Genomic DNA, 18,380 nt, shown 5'->3' on the forward strand with positions numbered 1-18,380 from the left:
TCAGAATTTGAAATAGTAAAGAGTATATCATAAACATATGTTTACTTCGTGCTAAAGGGGACAGAAATAACCATTAAGTGTATGGATCCGGAAAAATATGTACGAAATCTGTTTGATTTCGGAATAACCCATACAATAAAGGGATGTTGACAAAAACACCTATATAGGAATAACTATCGAGAGCACTACCTTAAACTTAAAACAATGTATACAACATGACGTCCTAAAAAAAGAATTGAACCCGGAGGCCCTATTCTCCATAGTGGAAAATACCCTCAATAGCAATGAGAAAATTTTAATCGAAGATGCATCTCCGTAAAGGAAGAGGAAAAAAGGTGGATTTTAAGATTAACATTGATAATCCATGCAAGGGAAGATGTTGAACCCGTGGATCGACCAAGTATGAGGAATATACAACTCTTTTGGAAAAGTGTACCATGCCATTAAACAAGGACATATAATGTCTTTCTAAGGCTATTATCCTCGAAAAGGCTAGGCCCGATCAAAAATATGAACAAATGTATAAATTTAAAAAAAAAAAAAAAACAATCCTGAGCGATTGTTGAAGCAAACTAAGGATTTGTGTGATGATGTCAATGTTACTATTGAGCATCGAAATGGATGTACTATTAATGATGTGAAAAATTTCAACAATACCTGACACCCAAGTACCAAATCATTGTCTTTGAAAAGAAACTTAATAGTCGTGAATTTTATGTGATATATTCAGAAATAAAGGGTGGTAAGCAATATATTTACTGTACAAAGATAATTACTACCAATTAATAACTAGTGTACGTAAACTTTTGGGAGCCGAAGGCTTTTGCGATTATTGTTTACAAAAAGTACAGTAAAAAAAAATCTCCGATTTATTATTATTATTATTCAGCAATATGAAGCTTGTATAAAGTCTTCATTTATTCAGCAATATGAAACATCTTTCATTAGTTTATATTGTTTTTTACACAAGTTTTTAAAAATTTGTATTGTGTTAATTAGTTTTCAACTCATTCACATAAATATTTGAAGAAATGTTTACTATGATAGCACTGCAGTGCACTACACAGTAACTATTTTTTCTTAGATATTTACTTGAGTAAGATTTACTTGTAACGTTCACAGAAAAAAAAAAGCATGGCAAATTGTGCCTTTTTACAGTTTGTACATGTAATATACCTACAGAAGAGTAACATTTTCATCCATACGTCTTCATATTTTTTCAATCACAAACACTATCACTATCACGTTGGTTTTTATTCCAGATTAAGAATTTCTTAAAATCTTTCTGCAAAAATATTTCTATTAGTTGATTAACAAATGTATCATTATGAATGGCATCATCATATATATGAAAAAACTGTTCTAATTTATTAAAAGTATTGTCGTGCATTTTTTGAAACGTATACCAAATTTCATTTTGTGTGTCCATATCCATAATAACATTTAGTACTTTTGTTTTCAATATATTTTTATGTAACAGAATGCAGTCATGGTTTATTGCGTCTTTCAATCCACGTGCACACCCACTGCAAAGAAACATACTTCTTCTTTTAGATTCCCACATTTGAAAAGCATTTATTAAGCACTGAATGCTGATGTGAATATTATCGCAGAAACAGACCAATACGTTTTCAGCATTAGACATTTTTCAGTTCGACAAAGTAAACGAATTATATAATAGTTCACAACGTAGTTGTTTTTACGACTTTTTAATTTTAAATAACACCAATTTTTTAAAACGTTCACAATCTATTTTAACAATTAGTTTGCACCGCAAACGATCCAATACATAAGCAGAGTATGTATAACATACGATTCGTAAAATATGAAGTGATCAAACTAAAATAAAAACACTAGCCACAAATATCTTCATTGACCACCATACAAAGAAGAAGAAATCTTTTCATCGACTACAAACAGTACAAGAATATTCTTATGTCACTTTCTTAACCGCGGTATTTATACTTTTCACCGTGGGATGTAATGACATGTTTGAATTAACCAATGAAAACAAGTTTAAGGTAAACCTCAAACTCATAGTTCCCACCCCCTATTAGTTTTAAATACTATTCTTTTATTATCCAAATTAGCTTGAATATTTCATCTTTGCATCTGTTTCACAAGCGACAAAGTCACTCAGACCGTTTACTGCGCGTGCTTGAATTTCTATATATTCACATTGAAAGCAATAATTAGAAATCACTATACCTGAACCCCAATAGCTCCTTTTGTATTTACTTGTCTTTTAATTAGCCTGTTGGATTTCAACGTATCAATAAATAATGCTTTTAAATCCATTTTTTAAAAATATACTTTTGGTTATTGTACATTTAAGACATGGTGGATTACTTCCTTTTGTGACAACTTTTAGTAATGAGTGGTGCTATCTTATCTACAGAATACTCCACACTTGAAAAATTTATTACAGTTGTTATCATAAGACAATAGTTATTGAACTTTCGCTAAATATGTTTACAGATAAAGTATTGCGTACAATAAGGAGAAACAAATGCTATCGAAAACTCGTCAAATGTTAAGGATTCTTGTAGACAATCCATGTAGTAAGTTGTGAATATATGTTAAAACTGAAGCCTACATTATGTATTTGATCAGTGCTAAAAAATACCTGTGAATTTTCATTAGGTATGCTATATGTTAAAAGCTTAGGAAAGAAAAAACTAACACCAACTTTGCAATGGGAAAGGAGAATAAACTGTTTCACAAACTTCTTCTTCTTATGTCTGAAGTTTCATGAAAGTAAAATTTATTTATTTGTACAAGTAATCACCGATTTATTTCCTATTTATCTGTATTCTTTTTTCATGTCTATATGACATATATTCAAAGATCATTTACTTATTTAAACAGGTTTTTATGTCGATGCGCTAGGTTATATATTTCTATTGTATTGAATTAGATTCAATCTCCCAACATGACCCTCCTTCTCCTCTTTGCTAAACGGATAGCGTACATGTTATCGGTGGTAACAGACCACAATCATGTAGGAAATCATCATCATTTTATTTACACTTTTTTTTTTCACGAACAATAACTTTGTAAGATTATATAAAATACCCATTACTGTTCAAAGGGTGAGGTCAACTAAACTACCACCTTTTCCTATCATTTCATTTAACCACTTGTTTTTTAAAAAAGAAGGCCAATAGAAGCAATTTTCAGTTCAAGTTCTTGAAAACAACCATCTTTTAGTATATATTAATCTTACTTATTTGACACACAGTTGTTCATTAATTTTACTTATGTACTGTTCAAAACAGAAAAAGATTTGTTCAAAGATTTGATAATAAATCTATAAGTACGTTAGCAATAGTTCACTATTGTTTTCTTATCGAGAACAAACTTTTATTCTTTCATAACAGGTCCCTCCCATGATTCACATTTAATTTTAACACTTTTGAAAATACAATTTCCTTGAGCATCCAATAAAATAAAATAACATTATATGGATTACTATGCTGACAAAGTTTCAATGTTTAGTTTTTCAGTGCTAGTTGGTTTCTACAGTTAGACTTTTCTTCATTAGGTATTCATTTATCAATATAAGATCATAATGGCTCAATGGTAAAGGGTTCATTTCCACTGCTTAGGATTCCTAGTTCGGTTACCGTTTACATCAATTATTTCATTTGTCATAGCGGAGCCATAAGGGCTCAGTGGTAAAGCGTTCATTTCCACTGTTTAGGGTTTCTGGTGCGATTACCGTTTGCATCAATTATTTCATTTCTCATAGCGGAGTCATAAGAGCTCAGTGGTAAAGCGTTCATTTCCACTGTTTAGGGTTTTTGGTTCGATTATCGCTTGCATCAATTATTTCAACATTTTTTATGACAACATTAAGTTTGGATTTATTTCTTATAAATTGTGCTGAACAAACAACATGTTCTCCCACTTCTTCATTCCGCCAATTTCATAACCTTTTCTAAAGTGATCCAACATAATCGTGGGACTCACAAATTTCATTTATTATTCAAAATAATTTCATAATTAAGCGTACACAGATACCATAGTAAGTAAGTAAGTAATTTTTTTATTTCTAAGAAACAATTTTGCTATTTAATCTTTACATTTATTCAGAGTTCAATTCCATGCTGCACAAAGTATCTAAACTGAACTGAACTGAACTAAAGTTCTTTTGTCTTTGGGGATTGCAATGGGTTAGTGGTCACCTTTCGTGCTTGGGGGTTGATCCTAGGATGCTCCAATTATTTGATCATTTTATGACAAGTATTTGTGTTTCACAGGGCCGCTTTTTATAAAGTGTCTAAGAGACAACAAATCTTCATGACCTAAGTGTACGGGACTCCATTTCATCCAAATAGATAATAGTATGCCAATTAACATATATGTCATTCTACACTGAAACCCTTTATTTATATTTACCTTGAATAGTTGGATATTATTGTGTTTTTGCACAAAATTTTATATACAATACCGTGGCTCGCAAATCCACAGCTTCAAACCCAAAAGAAATACCTAGTTAATTATTCAAGGAATAAAAAAAAACTGATTTTATTGTATGTTCCCTGGCACCAACTACATTTTAGTGTTCACAGAAGAAAAAGTATTCAAATTCTCTATCTTGTCTGCATAAAATAAGTTGCTCCGAGTAATTTATTAGGAGAGTATCTTTTATTCACTTACATATTCTTCGAACATCTTATACATGTGAGTGAATAAAATAAATTCATTCACTCATCTTAAACGGATTTAATCAAAAAGTAAAAATTCAGACTTTTCTTTCAGTATACTATCATTTAATAGCAACAACTAATTAGTAAACGAAAATGTTGTTGTTGTTGTTTTAATTCTTATTTATGGACACCAGCAAATATCTCATTACGCTTGTTTCACCCTACAACTACGTATTTTGGTTAAAAATAAAAGGAAAACTCAAGTACAATTTGATATTGAAGGGAAATCAAATTATTTATGATAGCATAATTAAAATCTTTTCAATGGTAACTGTTAACTGAATAGTACAACGTACTGAAAAGCATAAAGATTTTTTCCTGCTTTTAAAAAACTCTTCAATGGTAACTGTTAACTGAATAGTGCAACGTACTGAAAAGCATAAAAATTTTTTTTCTGGGTTTTAAAAATTCTAACAACAATTTTTATTCTGAAAATATCTTTTCTATGCTTCGAAACGTTACTGTTAATAAAAGGTATCTATAAGTTCAATATGACACGGAAAAAAAAAAGTTAGACATTTTTTATGACCTTTGTTAGGTAGGTTTTAAAAATTCAAAGGAAAGGAAACTCAAAATTTACCCATTTACCCAAAAAACATGATTTATTTACAAGTATTTACAACTATTTACAAAAAAAAAATTAAAGCCCCAAAATTACCTCCCCTCCCTCCCCTTCTTCTTCCTGATCCATTTCTTCTTCTTCTTCTTCTGCCTCCTTGTCTTCGTCTTGCTTTTCTTCTTCTTCTTTTTCCCTCACCCGTCCCTCCAAGTCCCATGGTATTCCGATTATTTCCCCATCATTACACTTTCTGTCTTTTTCTTCTATATACATTTTTAAAAGTTCCATGTTTACACACATATCACATGTATGCCATTTTTCATTTTTCTTTTTATTTTGTGGGCATACATATGATAGAAAATATGATTTTCGATCACCACGGTTTTTTATTTTTTTACGGCAGTAGTCGTTTGCGGTGTACGCTTCAAATTCAATTTCAGTCATTTTCTTCTTCTGCAAAATAAAGAAAAGTATTATTAGTACAACTTATTTTCACCAAAATGAAATCAATTATAATCAACACTAATAAAATTATATTATTCTAATCACAAGCTCAATTACATTGTTTAACTTGGACAACTTATGTATAATTTTAAAGGGGGTTAACTTCACAAAGATTTGACCGACATGTAAGAAGTTATGTTTGGTTTTCGATGTGAATTTTATGGTTCCAATTAGTGCTAAAAAATTTTTTCCAGAAGCAAAGTTTTAAAATCTGTGTGAGATATATATTTAATTTTCAGTTTTTTTGTTCTGAAAAAACCTATAAGAAAAATATCAATCTTAAATCAAGTCTAGTGTTCCTGTGTAACCTAACATAGTGATTAACGCTAATAATCACGCTATTGGTACAAACTGTCCCGGATTTAATTTCCGGTGGTGGTGGTAAAATACTAGTTTCATATAGCTATGCTACTAAACAAAACAATAAACTTAAAATCAATTCATTTTATGTAGGTACACGTCTCATATAGTCATGCTACTGAACGGGATAGCAAACTTAAAATCAATTCACTTTATGTAGGTATACGTCTCATAAAACCATGTTACTGAACGAAACAACAACAAACTCAAAATCAATTTACTTTATGTAGGTACACGTCTCGAAGTTTTCAAGTTTATTTTCCAATAATTATTAGTTATTTAATACGTTCATGTCTCATATGTCAATGCTGCTGAACGCCTTGGTTAACTGAAATTAAGCTACTATTATTAAATCTTACAGTATGTTCTTATATTTTAATAAACGCTGCTAACAAACACGAATTCAATTTCCGGTTGTATCCTAAAAGTTTCACGTTAAGGCTGACGCATTTTGTTAAAATGAATCACAATTTAATTTGTAATGGTTCGACATGTTCTAACCCCTTAATGCTTTTGCCTTTGGTGCAAACAAAACCATTGTACCGTATTCACTAAAGTTATCATCATTATCTTTACTGCAAACATATTTCCGTTCTCAAGTACAAATTTCGCATGTCATAATTTTTTTTAATGTTATTGCCTTTCGTGCTAAGACGTACAATTTTAATTCCCGTGCAGGTCTACCCGCATAAACAAAGTCACCTTACCATTAAAATGCTGATTTAATTCCAGCGTAAACCTAACACTAACGTACGAGTTCAAATCCTGGGCAAGCCTACGCGCATAAACAAAGTCATCTTAACAGCGGCGTGCGGGTTTAATTTCCACGTAAACCTAACAATGGTGCATGGGTTCAAATTCCGAACGGGCCTACGCATATAAGCAAAGTCACCTTAACAGCGGCATACGGGTTCAAATCCCAGGTGCGCTTACGCGTATAAGCAATTAGCCTTAAATGCCCTACAACAACAACGCTGCAAAGGGTCGGAAATTAATTTTAATAATAAGTATTATATTTAATCTCGGGTTTTATTCAATGTTACTCCAATCCAATTAGCTATAAAATATTCTCCTACATTCAAATGAATTCTGCAATATTTAAATATATCTTTCACGCCATTTCCCTCAAAATCTGACGGAGTAAACAAATTAAGTTATTTTTTTTTTCACTGTATATAAATCAAATTTCCACCCAAACAAACTCAAACAAAGTGATTATTAAAAATAAAATACGTTCGCTTCATATAAGCATTGTCTCTAGTTCAAACCTTGAATCGGTCATAAATGAACAAACGAAATGTATATCAGTTTTCTTATGCATCTCTATATCAATTTTAAACTTATAAATATTCTTTCAACAAGAAACAAAAATAAGATTGTGTATGTGTTTTCAATAACCATATTAAAACAGTAAAATCACATTTCTTCTTCTTCTTCTTCTATACTTATTTTTTTTTCTTTCTTTCATTAAATAACCCCGTACTAATTATTATATAATTCTCTTCAATCATTTGTTTTCATTACTTTAATACAAAATCAACTATAATAGAAAATTGTGGTTCCATGCCATCTGTCGGAGAATTTTTAAATTAACTTTAGTTTAGTTTAAGCCGTGTGTCGTGTTGATGTATTTGTTATTAGTCCTGAATATATATATTTATATTTTAAAGGTACAGTATGATATATATATATTTTCTTTTTAGCCATTAAATACTACTGATAGCATTAAATAAGTACCCTTCTTGCAGTTGTGTTCTGTTAATAAAACATAATTTGTGAGGGCATAGTTGATTCTTCTTCTATCAGTAAACCACCAAACGTTCATTATATTACAAATCCCTAAGGGGGACCCTTCAGTTGAACATAATTATCATCATTATGTTATTACCTATTCAGAAAAACCCGCAATTGTAAGAACTAACTAATGGGGAACTTTAACACATGTCAATGTATATGGTAAAAACACATAATTCTCTTTTTGCTATAATATAATACTGGTAAAATTTCGGGTCGCCTATAACTAATGGGCCCCCGCCCAGTTATAGCTACGTAATTTTCCTTTTGCTATAATATAATACTGTTAAAATCTAAGTAAGCCTGGGGGGCGCGGTAACTCGGTGGTAGAGCGTTCACCTCTGGTGTTTGGGGTCCCGGGCTCGCACCAATATTTCAACATTTTCATGACAAACATTGTTTGGATTTATTTTTTATAAATTGTTGTAGACAAACATCGTACATATGAAAATTTCTCGGGGTTCTCCCGTTTCCTATATACTTTTAAGAGTTTATTTTAGCTCCCATATTTAGTTCAAGTTTGTAGAAACAAACGAGAGAATAAATAATCACACTGTAAGTGTTCAGAGATTTCATAGAAATCGAACCAATAAAAAAAAAAAAAAAAACAGCATAACCGTGGGGACTCAAAAATTTCTAAGTAATCTTGTAACTGGGACCCGCCAGTTATACTGCAAATAGGACTACATAATTTCCTTGTAATACAATACTGTTTAAATCTGGAGGAACCCATAAGTAAGGGGAAGGGCCTCCGCCAGTTATAGCTATGTGTTACAATACTCGTACGTAATTCTCTTTTGCTATAATAGTCATACGTAATTCTCTTTTGCTATAATACTGGTAAATCTAGGCAATCTATATAACACGCAAAAGCCCCCGTCAGTTATAGGAGCATGGTACAAATAGGAATACCCATACATAATTTCAATTCGTTTCATTATAATACATTACTGCTAAAATCTGGAGGAACCCATAACTACGGGGAGGGAAGGGGGCCCCCGTTACTTGTAAAAATATACTACAAATACCCATACATAATTTCAATTCGTTTCATTATAATACATTACTGCTAAAATCTAGGATCGCCTATAACTAATGGGCCCCGACAGTTATAGCTACGTGATTTTCCTTTTGCTATAATATAATACTGTTAAATCTAAGCAATCTATCTGGCAGGCAAAACCCCCTCATTGAGGGACATGGGCTCTATCTAGGAGGCAAAAGCCACTTAGTTGGAGGGACATCATTTCCTTTTGCTTCATTGTAATACAATACTGCTAAAGTCAAAAGACAGTGTTCAATAACCAATGTATTTAGCGGGTCCGTCCTTTCTCTGTCTTGACATTAAAGCCAATGTACGCGTTATGTGGCTAGCTTCCACGCAAATAACTAACATTCAGTAATATTTACTATTAAAACACAATAATGTTGGAAAAAAGCGCTCCCCCCAAGACTAAAACATTTCTTTCTGCAAATACTAGTCTTAGTTCAAACATTTGCGTTCCTAAAAAGATTATCAGTTGTATTACCAAAGCGTAGTAGTATGCCATCTATTGGTAAATGAGCTTACTTAAACAGTTCAAGTCCCATCTGTACAACGTACATATATATATTAGGTATAACTGATTTAAAGTGATCGGTATAACAGTTAAAAAATCGTAACAAATGAATCAAACATATTGTAATTAAGCATCCTATAATTAAGCAAATAAAACTCTACAAGTAAATGGTCCGTCTTTTATTTGTAGGTTCACACTACAGGTGTTCTGAGATTTCATAGAAATCGAACCAATAAAATAAATTAACACGGAACTTCTAATGAAGTGATTGAACAAAAAAAAAAGCAAATGAACCAATAAAATATTTTAATAGTTCGCACCGTAGCTGCTATTAGCCTGTGTACCAAGCATGAAAAATGCAAATAAGAAGCAATCCGTAAAAATAATAATAATAATAATAATAATAATAATAATAATAACTTTAGTAATCGAAAATCGCAATTACATTTCAAGCGTTTTCAGTATATCGCAAAGCTTATCCTCTTGTCATGATTACAAAAATGGTCGTAGGTTTATTTCCCGGATAATGTTTCTCAGAAACAAATCGTGTATTATTTACTTAATTATAATGAATTGAATAATACATGACATTTAAAAAGTTCTCACCTTAAAAAATCAGAGTTCGATCTGTTAAATCACTCCCAAAAAAGTTCAACACCCAAAAGATCAACACACACACACTATAAACGGTGTAAAAACAATAATAACAAACTTTATTTCATTACTGTATATATATATATATATATATATATATATATATATATATATATATATATATATATATATATAAGGATTTCATTATGTCCCTCCCCCCAAGCATCATGTTTTTTCAGCGGGTTTTCAACCCGATTTCATTAATTATAAATAAATAAATAATGTCATCATATCCGCTAACATCGTTTATTCAGTGTTACGGTAAGACATCTGAATTTCTTATTTTCAAGTTCGTCAGCCGCTGGAGAAATCTCATTCAGACAGGGTATCGACATTTGGGACTTGTAGCTATGTACGGTTTTCATCTAATTAAGGAAAAAATGCTTACATGTTCATCAGATATTCTGCCAAAAATCAAATATTGTCACAAAAATACATCTTCTAAAGGGAGAAGAAACATGAAATTTCTATCTGTCTTCTTCATCACTGCCGATAACTATCGCTGTAACAACCATCGTTAATGGAAAAATATTTCAGTATGTTGCCAGACAGTTTCTCATGGTCAAGGAGAAAGTGTGTAAGGTTATTCCAGTACATGCGGAAATAAAATTAGAAAGTACATTGACACTCAATGTTCTAACGGATGTCAGGAGAAATCGTGTAAGCCAACGACCCTGGCATTTTACAAAAATAAAACTCTATTCATTCTAAAACAGCCTTCTCTCAGAGACGGAAGAACAATTCACTCGCTCCGTATTTCAAACTTGGCTGTAAACACGGAGTTAACTATAAGGAATAAAAAACGATGAATATTAACAAAATAAATAAAGCATTCAATCATACATACACAGACTTCGTATTTCCTATATGTTTTTTTTTTCTCGCCAATTTACATGTGAGAATTGCAATAATTCTCAGTACAATACAATATACACCATTAGTGTTTGGGGGTCCCGGGTTCAGTCTCCCGTACAATACAGCGTTCACCGCTGGTGCTTAGGGTCCCCGTACAATATAACGTTCATCTCTTGTGCTAAAAGTCACATATTCAATCCTCGTACAATACAGCATTCACTACTGTTGCTAAAGGTCCCATATTCAATCCCCGTACAATGCACCGTTCATTTCTGGTGTTAAGGGTTCCGGGTTTATTCACAGTACAATACAACATTCATCTTTTGTGCTAAAAGTCCCATATTCAATTCCCATAAAATACAACGTTCACCCCTGGTGCTAATGGTACCACGCTCATTTTCAGTACAATACAGCATTTATCTTTGATGCTAAGGCTCCCATATTCAATTCCCATACAATACAACGTTCATCTCTTGTGCTAATGGTACCACGCTCATTTTCAGTACAATACAACATTCATCTCTGTTGCTAAAAGTTCCATATTCAATCCCCGTGCAATGCAACGTTCATCTCTGTTGCTAAAAGTCCCATATTTAATCCCCGTACAATGCAACGTTCATCTCTGTTGCTAAAAGTCCCATGTTCAATCCCTGTACAATACAACATTCATCTCTTGTGCTAAGGGTACCAGGCTCATTTTCAGTACAATACATTGTTCACCAATAGTGGTAAGGGTCCCGGGTTCGATTCCAGTGCGTATCACACATTATAAGTGTTCTCACCTTCTTATTTTTAACAATCATCATCTCCTTTAGCCTAACAGGTGGGACTCAAATATTAATTTAATCACTACTACGAAAGTACGTGATACAGAATGACGTATCAACAGATTTAATTCAAATTTCCATTATTATTATTATTTTTAAAAATACCCAGTATAAAGTCTCTAAAAAGAGGACACGACCTTTTACATGTCAGCACAACTAAAAACAGAAATATAACAACTTTCCAAATCCATGTCATCAACCCATAATGACCTACCAAACCGTTTGACAACATCCATTAAAGAAACATGTTAGAACATCATTATTACGTAAAGTACCGCTAACATTCCAGCTTTCGGGTGTAGAAGTTCGTCAATCACTACTTTTGTCCACCACAAAGTTCACTTGGCTGGAGCAGGGTTTGAACCCGAGACCCCAAGTACCAGAGATGAACGCTCTACCGCTGAGCCACCGCGGCCCCGATGGTAGTAGTGGACAGTCTGCGTACAAGCAGAAAGGTGTTGAAAGGACTATAATTGACAGTGATATATTTGTTACATCTCTTGTTCCGTTGCAGTTATACGCTACGTCATCAAAGCAGAAAACAATAATTTGGCAAAATCACAGGCCATCATCTGTACGCTTCTGCATTCCTCTGCGGCTTCAGTTTCTTAAAGAAACTCCTCAAATATGCAACAAAGAAAAGGAGTACATCGAACAGCAAATTTCATCTCTCAAATCAACGGATGTGACGTGTGCAGATAGACATATTTCTGTCACTCATCATTCGGTATTAACAATGGTTGATGGCAAGGTATATAACGCTTTAACGGACACATCATCATCTCTGAGATGTTACATTTGTGGTGCTCACCCGAAGGAGATGAATGACATGACTAAGGTACGGAAGAGACATGCTAATCCATTGCACTTCCAATTTGGGCTATCAACACTTCATACATGGATTCGGTTCTTTGAATGTCTTCTTCATGTCAGTTATCGTCTTGACATAAAGAAATGGCAGATCCGTGGTCAGGAAAATATCAACAAGGTTGCACAAAGAAAGAAGAACATCCAAGAGCGGTTTAAACAACAAACAGGCTTATTGCTAGACATACCTAAACCTCGCGAAAGTGGGACCACTAACGACGGAAACACAGCACGTATATTCTTCGCTTATCCAAAACTGTCTGCAGAAATAACAGGCATAGATGAAGTTCTAATTCATCGCTTCTCTTCCATCCTGCTCGCCATGTCTAGTGGTTATGACATTTCAGAAATATGCACAAGAAACTGCAGAAAGATTTGTCAACCTTTATCCACGGTACTACATGCCAATATCTGTTCACAAGATTCTTATCCATGGCTCCGATATTATTACATCTGCTCTACTGCCAATTGACCAGTTATCAGATGACGCTCAGGAAGCGCGACACAAAGATGTCAAAAGCTTCAGAGAACACCCACCAGAAAGACATCAAGAACGGAAGGAAATGTGGACCTCTTTCATTGGTTGCTTTTAACATCAGTTCCTGTTATTTCCACTCTTCGGAAGCTACACCATAAGAAGCTTGCTACACTTTCTTCTGATGTTCTTCAGCTACTAATTTCACCTACACAGCAGTAAAGTACAGATCCATGTGGTTCCAGTTCTGTGGACGTAATGGATACACACCACTCTGCAGACAGTTCTCACAGTACTGAGAGTGATTACGGTAAAGTAAGTAGGTCCAAACTTCTTAGATACATATATATCTATTTCTGTTTATTTCTATTCATTTCGCCTATATGGGGCCACGTGCCCCGTACCTCCCCCATGGCTACGGACCTGGTTCCCGGACATAATTTACGATTTTTTTTGTTGGGTTTATGTTATAGTACCATGTTTTCCACATAGGAACAACATACACCATGATTTGAATTTCGCTCACAAAATCATGCCTTTCGGACCACTGTGCAATGCTCCAAATGTAACACTTGGCCGATTTCTTCTTTAGTCGAATATTAAGGGTGCTAGTTGAGAGTTACCTTTTCTTGTTGAATGCTTCTTTTGGCTATAGCAATTCTCGACTTGATCTCTTTGATGCAGTAAGCGTCTTTCTTCAAAATACTTCCCAGATATTTAAAATGATAGACATCTTCAAGTATTCTTTGTTCTACTCTAGCCCACAAGGGCACATTTCCACGGGATATTCTCATGACTCGATTTTTCGATGTTGATTTCCATTCCATATAGTTTCCCAATTTTGTCAATCATCTCCTGTAGTCCTTCTTCGAATCTAGCTATAGTAACCGTATCATCTGCATGCCTACTCTTGTTAATGATCCCAATAGTTATCTGTTCCGTGTACTTTTCTTTGGTTCTGTCCATCTCTCTTCTCAATTCATTATTCCGCCTTCTGTATTCTTTGATTTACGTGGTCTTCGCCCTTCTGCGTTCCTCCAACTTCTTAACCATCGCTTCAGTTATCCATGGTTTCCTCGGTGTTCTTTCCATCTTGACAATGTTGTTGTGGAGTGTGTCAAGTAGAATCTAACTTTTCCCCAACTATTTTCTACATTGTCTACCATATCGTCAATCACACATAATTTTTCTTCAATCTCTTCTTTCACATCACTGTGCATACTTCTTAGTCGCTCTAAGTTACATTTTCGATTTCTCCTATCCTTTTCCTGTCTTTAACAATGTTTGCACTCCCGCCACTAGGAGATTGTACTCCGAATCGATATCCGCTCCCGGTACTGTCTTCACCAGAGATGGAGAGGGTCAGTGGGTCGGTGGGTCAGTGGGTCAACTGGGTCAAGTTTTCCGAGTGGGTCAGTGGGTCGTGGGTCAACAGCATGTGGCCCACCTCCCACCGTGACCCACTGTGACCCACCACCCACCATGACCCACTGCGACCCACCACTCACCTTGACCCACTGCGGCCCACCGACTCAGTATGCTCTACCGACCCTCTCTGCTCACTGCATTGTAGACAGTATCTTTTGAAGACTGGTAAATTTGTCTTCGTTTTACTTTCAAGACCTTCATTTCCCTTCCTTTTCCATTTGTTTCTGTCTACTTACCTGAGGTGAGTATATCGAACCAAGTGAAAAAAGAACTTCAGGACTTTTGGATATTGATATTTTTAATTGTAATAATAGCAATAGGACTTAAACTACTACTTGGCTTTCGAGATCTGTGAGTTTTTAGAGGAGCTAACTACTGGAAAAAATAAATTTTTGAATCACTGTAATATATAAATTATTATTTAAAAAATTGAATGTAACTGTGTGTGCCTGATCATCACGGTCAAATTGCAAAAGTCAAATGAAATTACTTTTGGTATATAGTTAGGCCTTAATCCAAACTGGGATGTTATATTGCTTTTATTATAATGCATAATATCCTAAGGAGATAGTGAGGATCCGAATTTTTGCGAAAAAAAGAGTATCTCGGAAACCGTTAAACTTACGGAGCTGAAATTCAGTGTATTAACTCTTTATTGAAAATAAACAGAATGTGTCCTAGCATTTTTTTAAAATTCTCCTTTATGTGTTTGTGTGGGAGGGACCTTTCTATATATAGAAAATTGGTAGTGAGTTGGTTTGTAAAAATGATCGAAAACGATCGATGTTATTTAAGAAAAAAAAATCAGAAACAAAAAATACAGTGCTTGGCTTCATATATCCATTGCTTTCTACTATAATAATTGCTGAAGCTTACATGTTTATTATATGGAGCGCTTACAGCACAGGGCAATCAACCCATAAAGTTGTGAGAAAAATAGGCATAAAATTTGTACTGTAAGCTTAATTACGCGGAAATTTGAAGTTTTGATTGTACGCATAATTATATGGAAAATTTTACACTTTTTTTCCCCTTTACATTCGTCTACTTCACTTGATTTGGAACTTTCAAATTTCATCCATTTTTCCACTGAAAAGTATTGATAATTCAACAAGGAAATAATTATACTATGATAATTTAATTGCAATTTAACATAATTTGGCACATGGCAAACAGCAGTGTGGAAATTGAAGGGGAAGAAGGAGGGAAATTCCCATTTACCTCTGAACACTTTCCAGGAACCTCGTTCCCTTTTGCTTTCTAGACGGGGGAGGGAACTTGGTAATGGCATCAAACCTTCATGTGTAATTACACAAATTAAATTTATAAACAAATAAGAAATCATCAGTTTATCAGGCTTTAATTGATAATTTATTCACAAGATTCCCTATCGAAGGCGTGGTAGATGAAGTTTCTGTTTTCCATGAGTCGACATTGCCAACTGACAATGGTCGATAAGGAAAAGAAGTTGTATGGTGATAGAGACATGATACTTGTTGCTGAGCATTTCAAAACTGACTAAGAAAAATCGTTATCAGACTTAAGTGTAACAAGCAGATTGTCGATGAGGAGTTGCAGAAATTGGGTAGAAGTATTATCAATTTCCACGACAGAGTGCGAACGGGGATTTCCCCTTATGAATTTACAGATGACTGATATTAGAAATAGACTAAGTGCTCAAACATTGTCTAACTTGTTGTTTATCAATGTTAATGGCCCACCGCTAGACAAGCTCAAAGTACACGAGCTAGTTATTTCTTGGCTGAAGGATGGACATCATTCCGCTGCGGATGATTTACCACGAAAAAGTTACCAATAGGGAATAAACCCGATTTCAGGGTTGTTTTAAGGTGGAAAATTACGAGTTATAGAAAATGTATACTTGTATTAGTAATGGCTTATTTGTGTTATTCAACTTTGTACCTACTTTTTAGTAAGTCTCTTCTATGCTTTAGGTAAACTACTTTGAATAAATATTCATAATAATTGCAATTATGCATATTTGTAATTTAAATTTAACGTGGTGTTTTAGTGATTACACAAATTACAATTATGAGCATACTTTATGGAGATGCTTCGCATAGGGTACCCGAGCACCTTTATACACTATGAAAAACTGATTTTTCAAGTTTTTTTGTGAGAAAAATACTGTGAACTGAGAAACCATAACCTTTTCTATATTGTACAGGGGTATTTTCCTGCGAATAGAAGTTTCTTTTGGAATGCGTTCAGAAATTAACATTTGCAAGAATACTCTCTTAGAACAAGTATATTTTAGGTACACACTAATTTCCCCCACCTCGAAGTGTTTCAATTTCCTCACTGACAAACACTTTACCATCTGATATTGTAAAGGTTAGATCCACCGTTATTGTAGCAGAGTGGTGCTTGAGCGATTGACTAGAAATTCAAACTCCGATTAGTGACAATTTCACAGACTTGTTTTATTACAAGTGTAAACTCTTTAGTCAGTACAGAAGGGGTCGTGTATCGTGTTCAGAGTTGATGACGATGGATTTTGGTGAGTCAGAATAGGTCACAATGGATGAGAGTGGTTCATGGTGGGTGGTGGGTCATGGTGGGTCGTGGGTCAGAGTGGGTCACGGTGGGTGGTGGGTCAGTGGGTCGTGGGTCAAGTTTTCATTGACCCACGCCAACTCTGGTCCTCACGTCTCGTACACTATTCCTGAAACGTTGCTTCACAAGAATGTAATCGATTTAGTAGCATTTCTTATCTCCTAGACTTTTCCATGTGTATAGCTTAGTTTTTTGTTTTCTTAAAATCACGTGTTCGTCACCATCACATCATGTTGTCTACAGAAATCGATAAGCATTCGTCCTCGTTCGTTTCTTCTACCTAATCCAAATGGTACCACTACTTTATTCGCAGCTCCTTCTCCTACTACGCTGTTGAAGTCTCCCATTACTATGGCTTTGACCTTAACTCTTCCTTCCAGATGCAATATGTCACTAATCTTATCATACAATGCTTCTACTTCATTGCCATCATAGTCGGTGGTTGGTATCATATACCCTTGTATTATCACAATATCTACTGGTTTTGTACTTAGTTTTACAAACATCAAGCGGTCACTGCAGCGTTCCACTGTCGTTACATTTCTCATATATATATATATATATATATATATATATATATATATATATATATATATATATATATATATAGAGAGAGAGAGAGAGAGAGAGAGAGAGAGAGAGAGAGAGAGAGATCTCCAACCGGTCTAAATGTAACGAAAACGTTACATAGAGACCTGTCAGGAAATCTAGTCTGGGGTCGAATCTATGTATATATATATATATCTATAGATATGTAGATAGATAGATATAGATATAGATTTATTATTGTTTCAACTTCTTGTATAATTCTAATATATTTTTGTTTATTAAAAAGATAGAGGCAGAAGATGGAACTTGGAATTTTTATAAATTTTGGGCAACCCCTGAAATCTCTGGATGTCCATCTTTCATCAAATCATTGATTGAATCTGAAGATGACTCTAGTAATGACGATTATGATGATGATGATGATGATAGTAATGAAGATTGTTCAGAGATTAATACTGGAATATATGAGTGCAGATACTCTGACAGTGAGAATCCTGCAGGTAAGGAACTATAATCTTTTCTAGACAAAAAACAATAAACATTTATCATGCGAGAACTCTACCACATCAATACAAGCATAATTTAATATATATACAAGCATAATATAATTTGATCTGGTATTAACTATCTGGTAATATATATAATGAAGTCCCAGTAATC

The 18,380-nt window shown here is 34.0% G+C and overlaps 1 protein-coding gene across 1 annotated transcript in view; it reads left to right on the forward strand.

Moving 5' to 3' along the window:
• Positions 1 to 18,380, forward strand: part of LOC145693927 (uncharacterized) — a 37,322-nt gene that overhangs the window by 17,180 nt on the left and 1,762 nt on the right. The window contains exon 2 of the mRNA XM_081770084.1: positions 18,007 to 18,220. Within this exon, the coding sequence (XP_081626210.1) occupies positions 18,007 to 18,220 (214 nt within the window). The remainder of the gene's footprint in view (positions 1 to 18,006; positions 18,221 to 18,380) is intronic.

Source organism: Thermobia domestica, chromosome 9 (genome assembly GCF_964235325.1).
Source record: "Thermobia domestica chromosome 9, izTheDome1.hap1.1, whole genome shotgun sequence".
NCBI lineage: Eukaryota > Metazoa > Arthropoda > Insecta > Zygentoma > Lepismatidae > Thermobia > Thermobia domestica.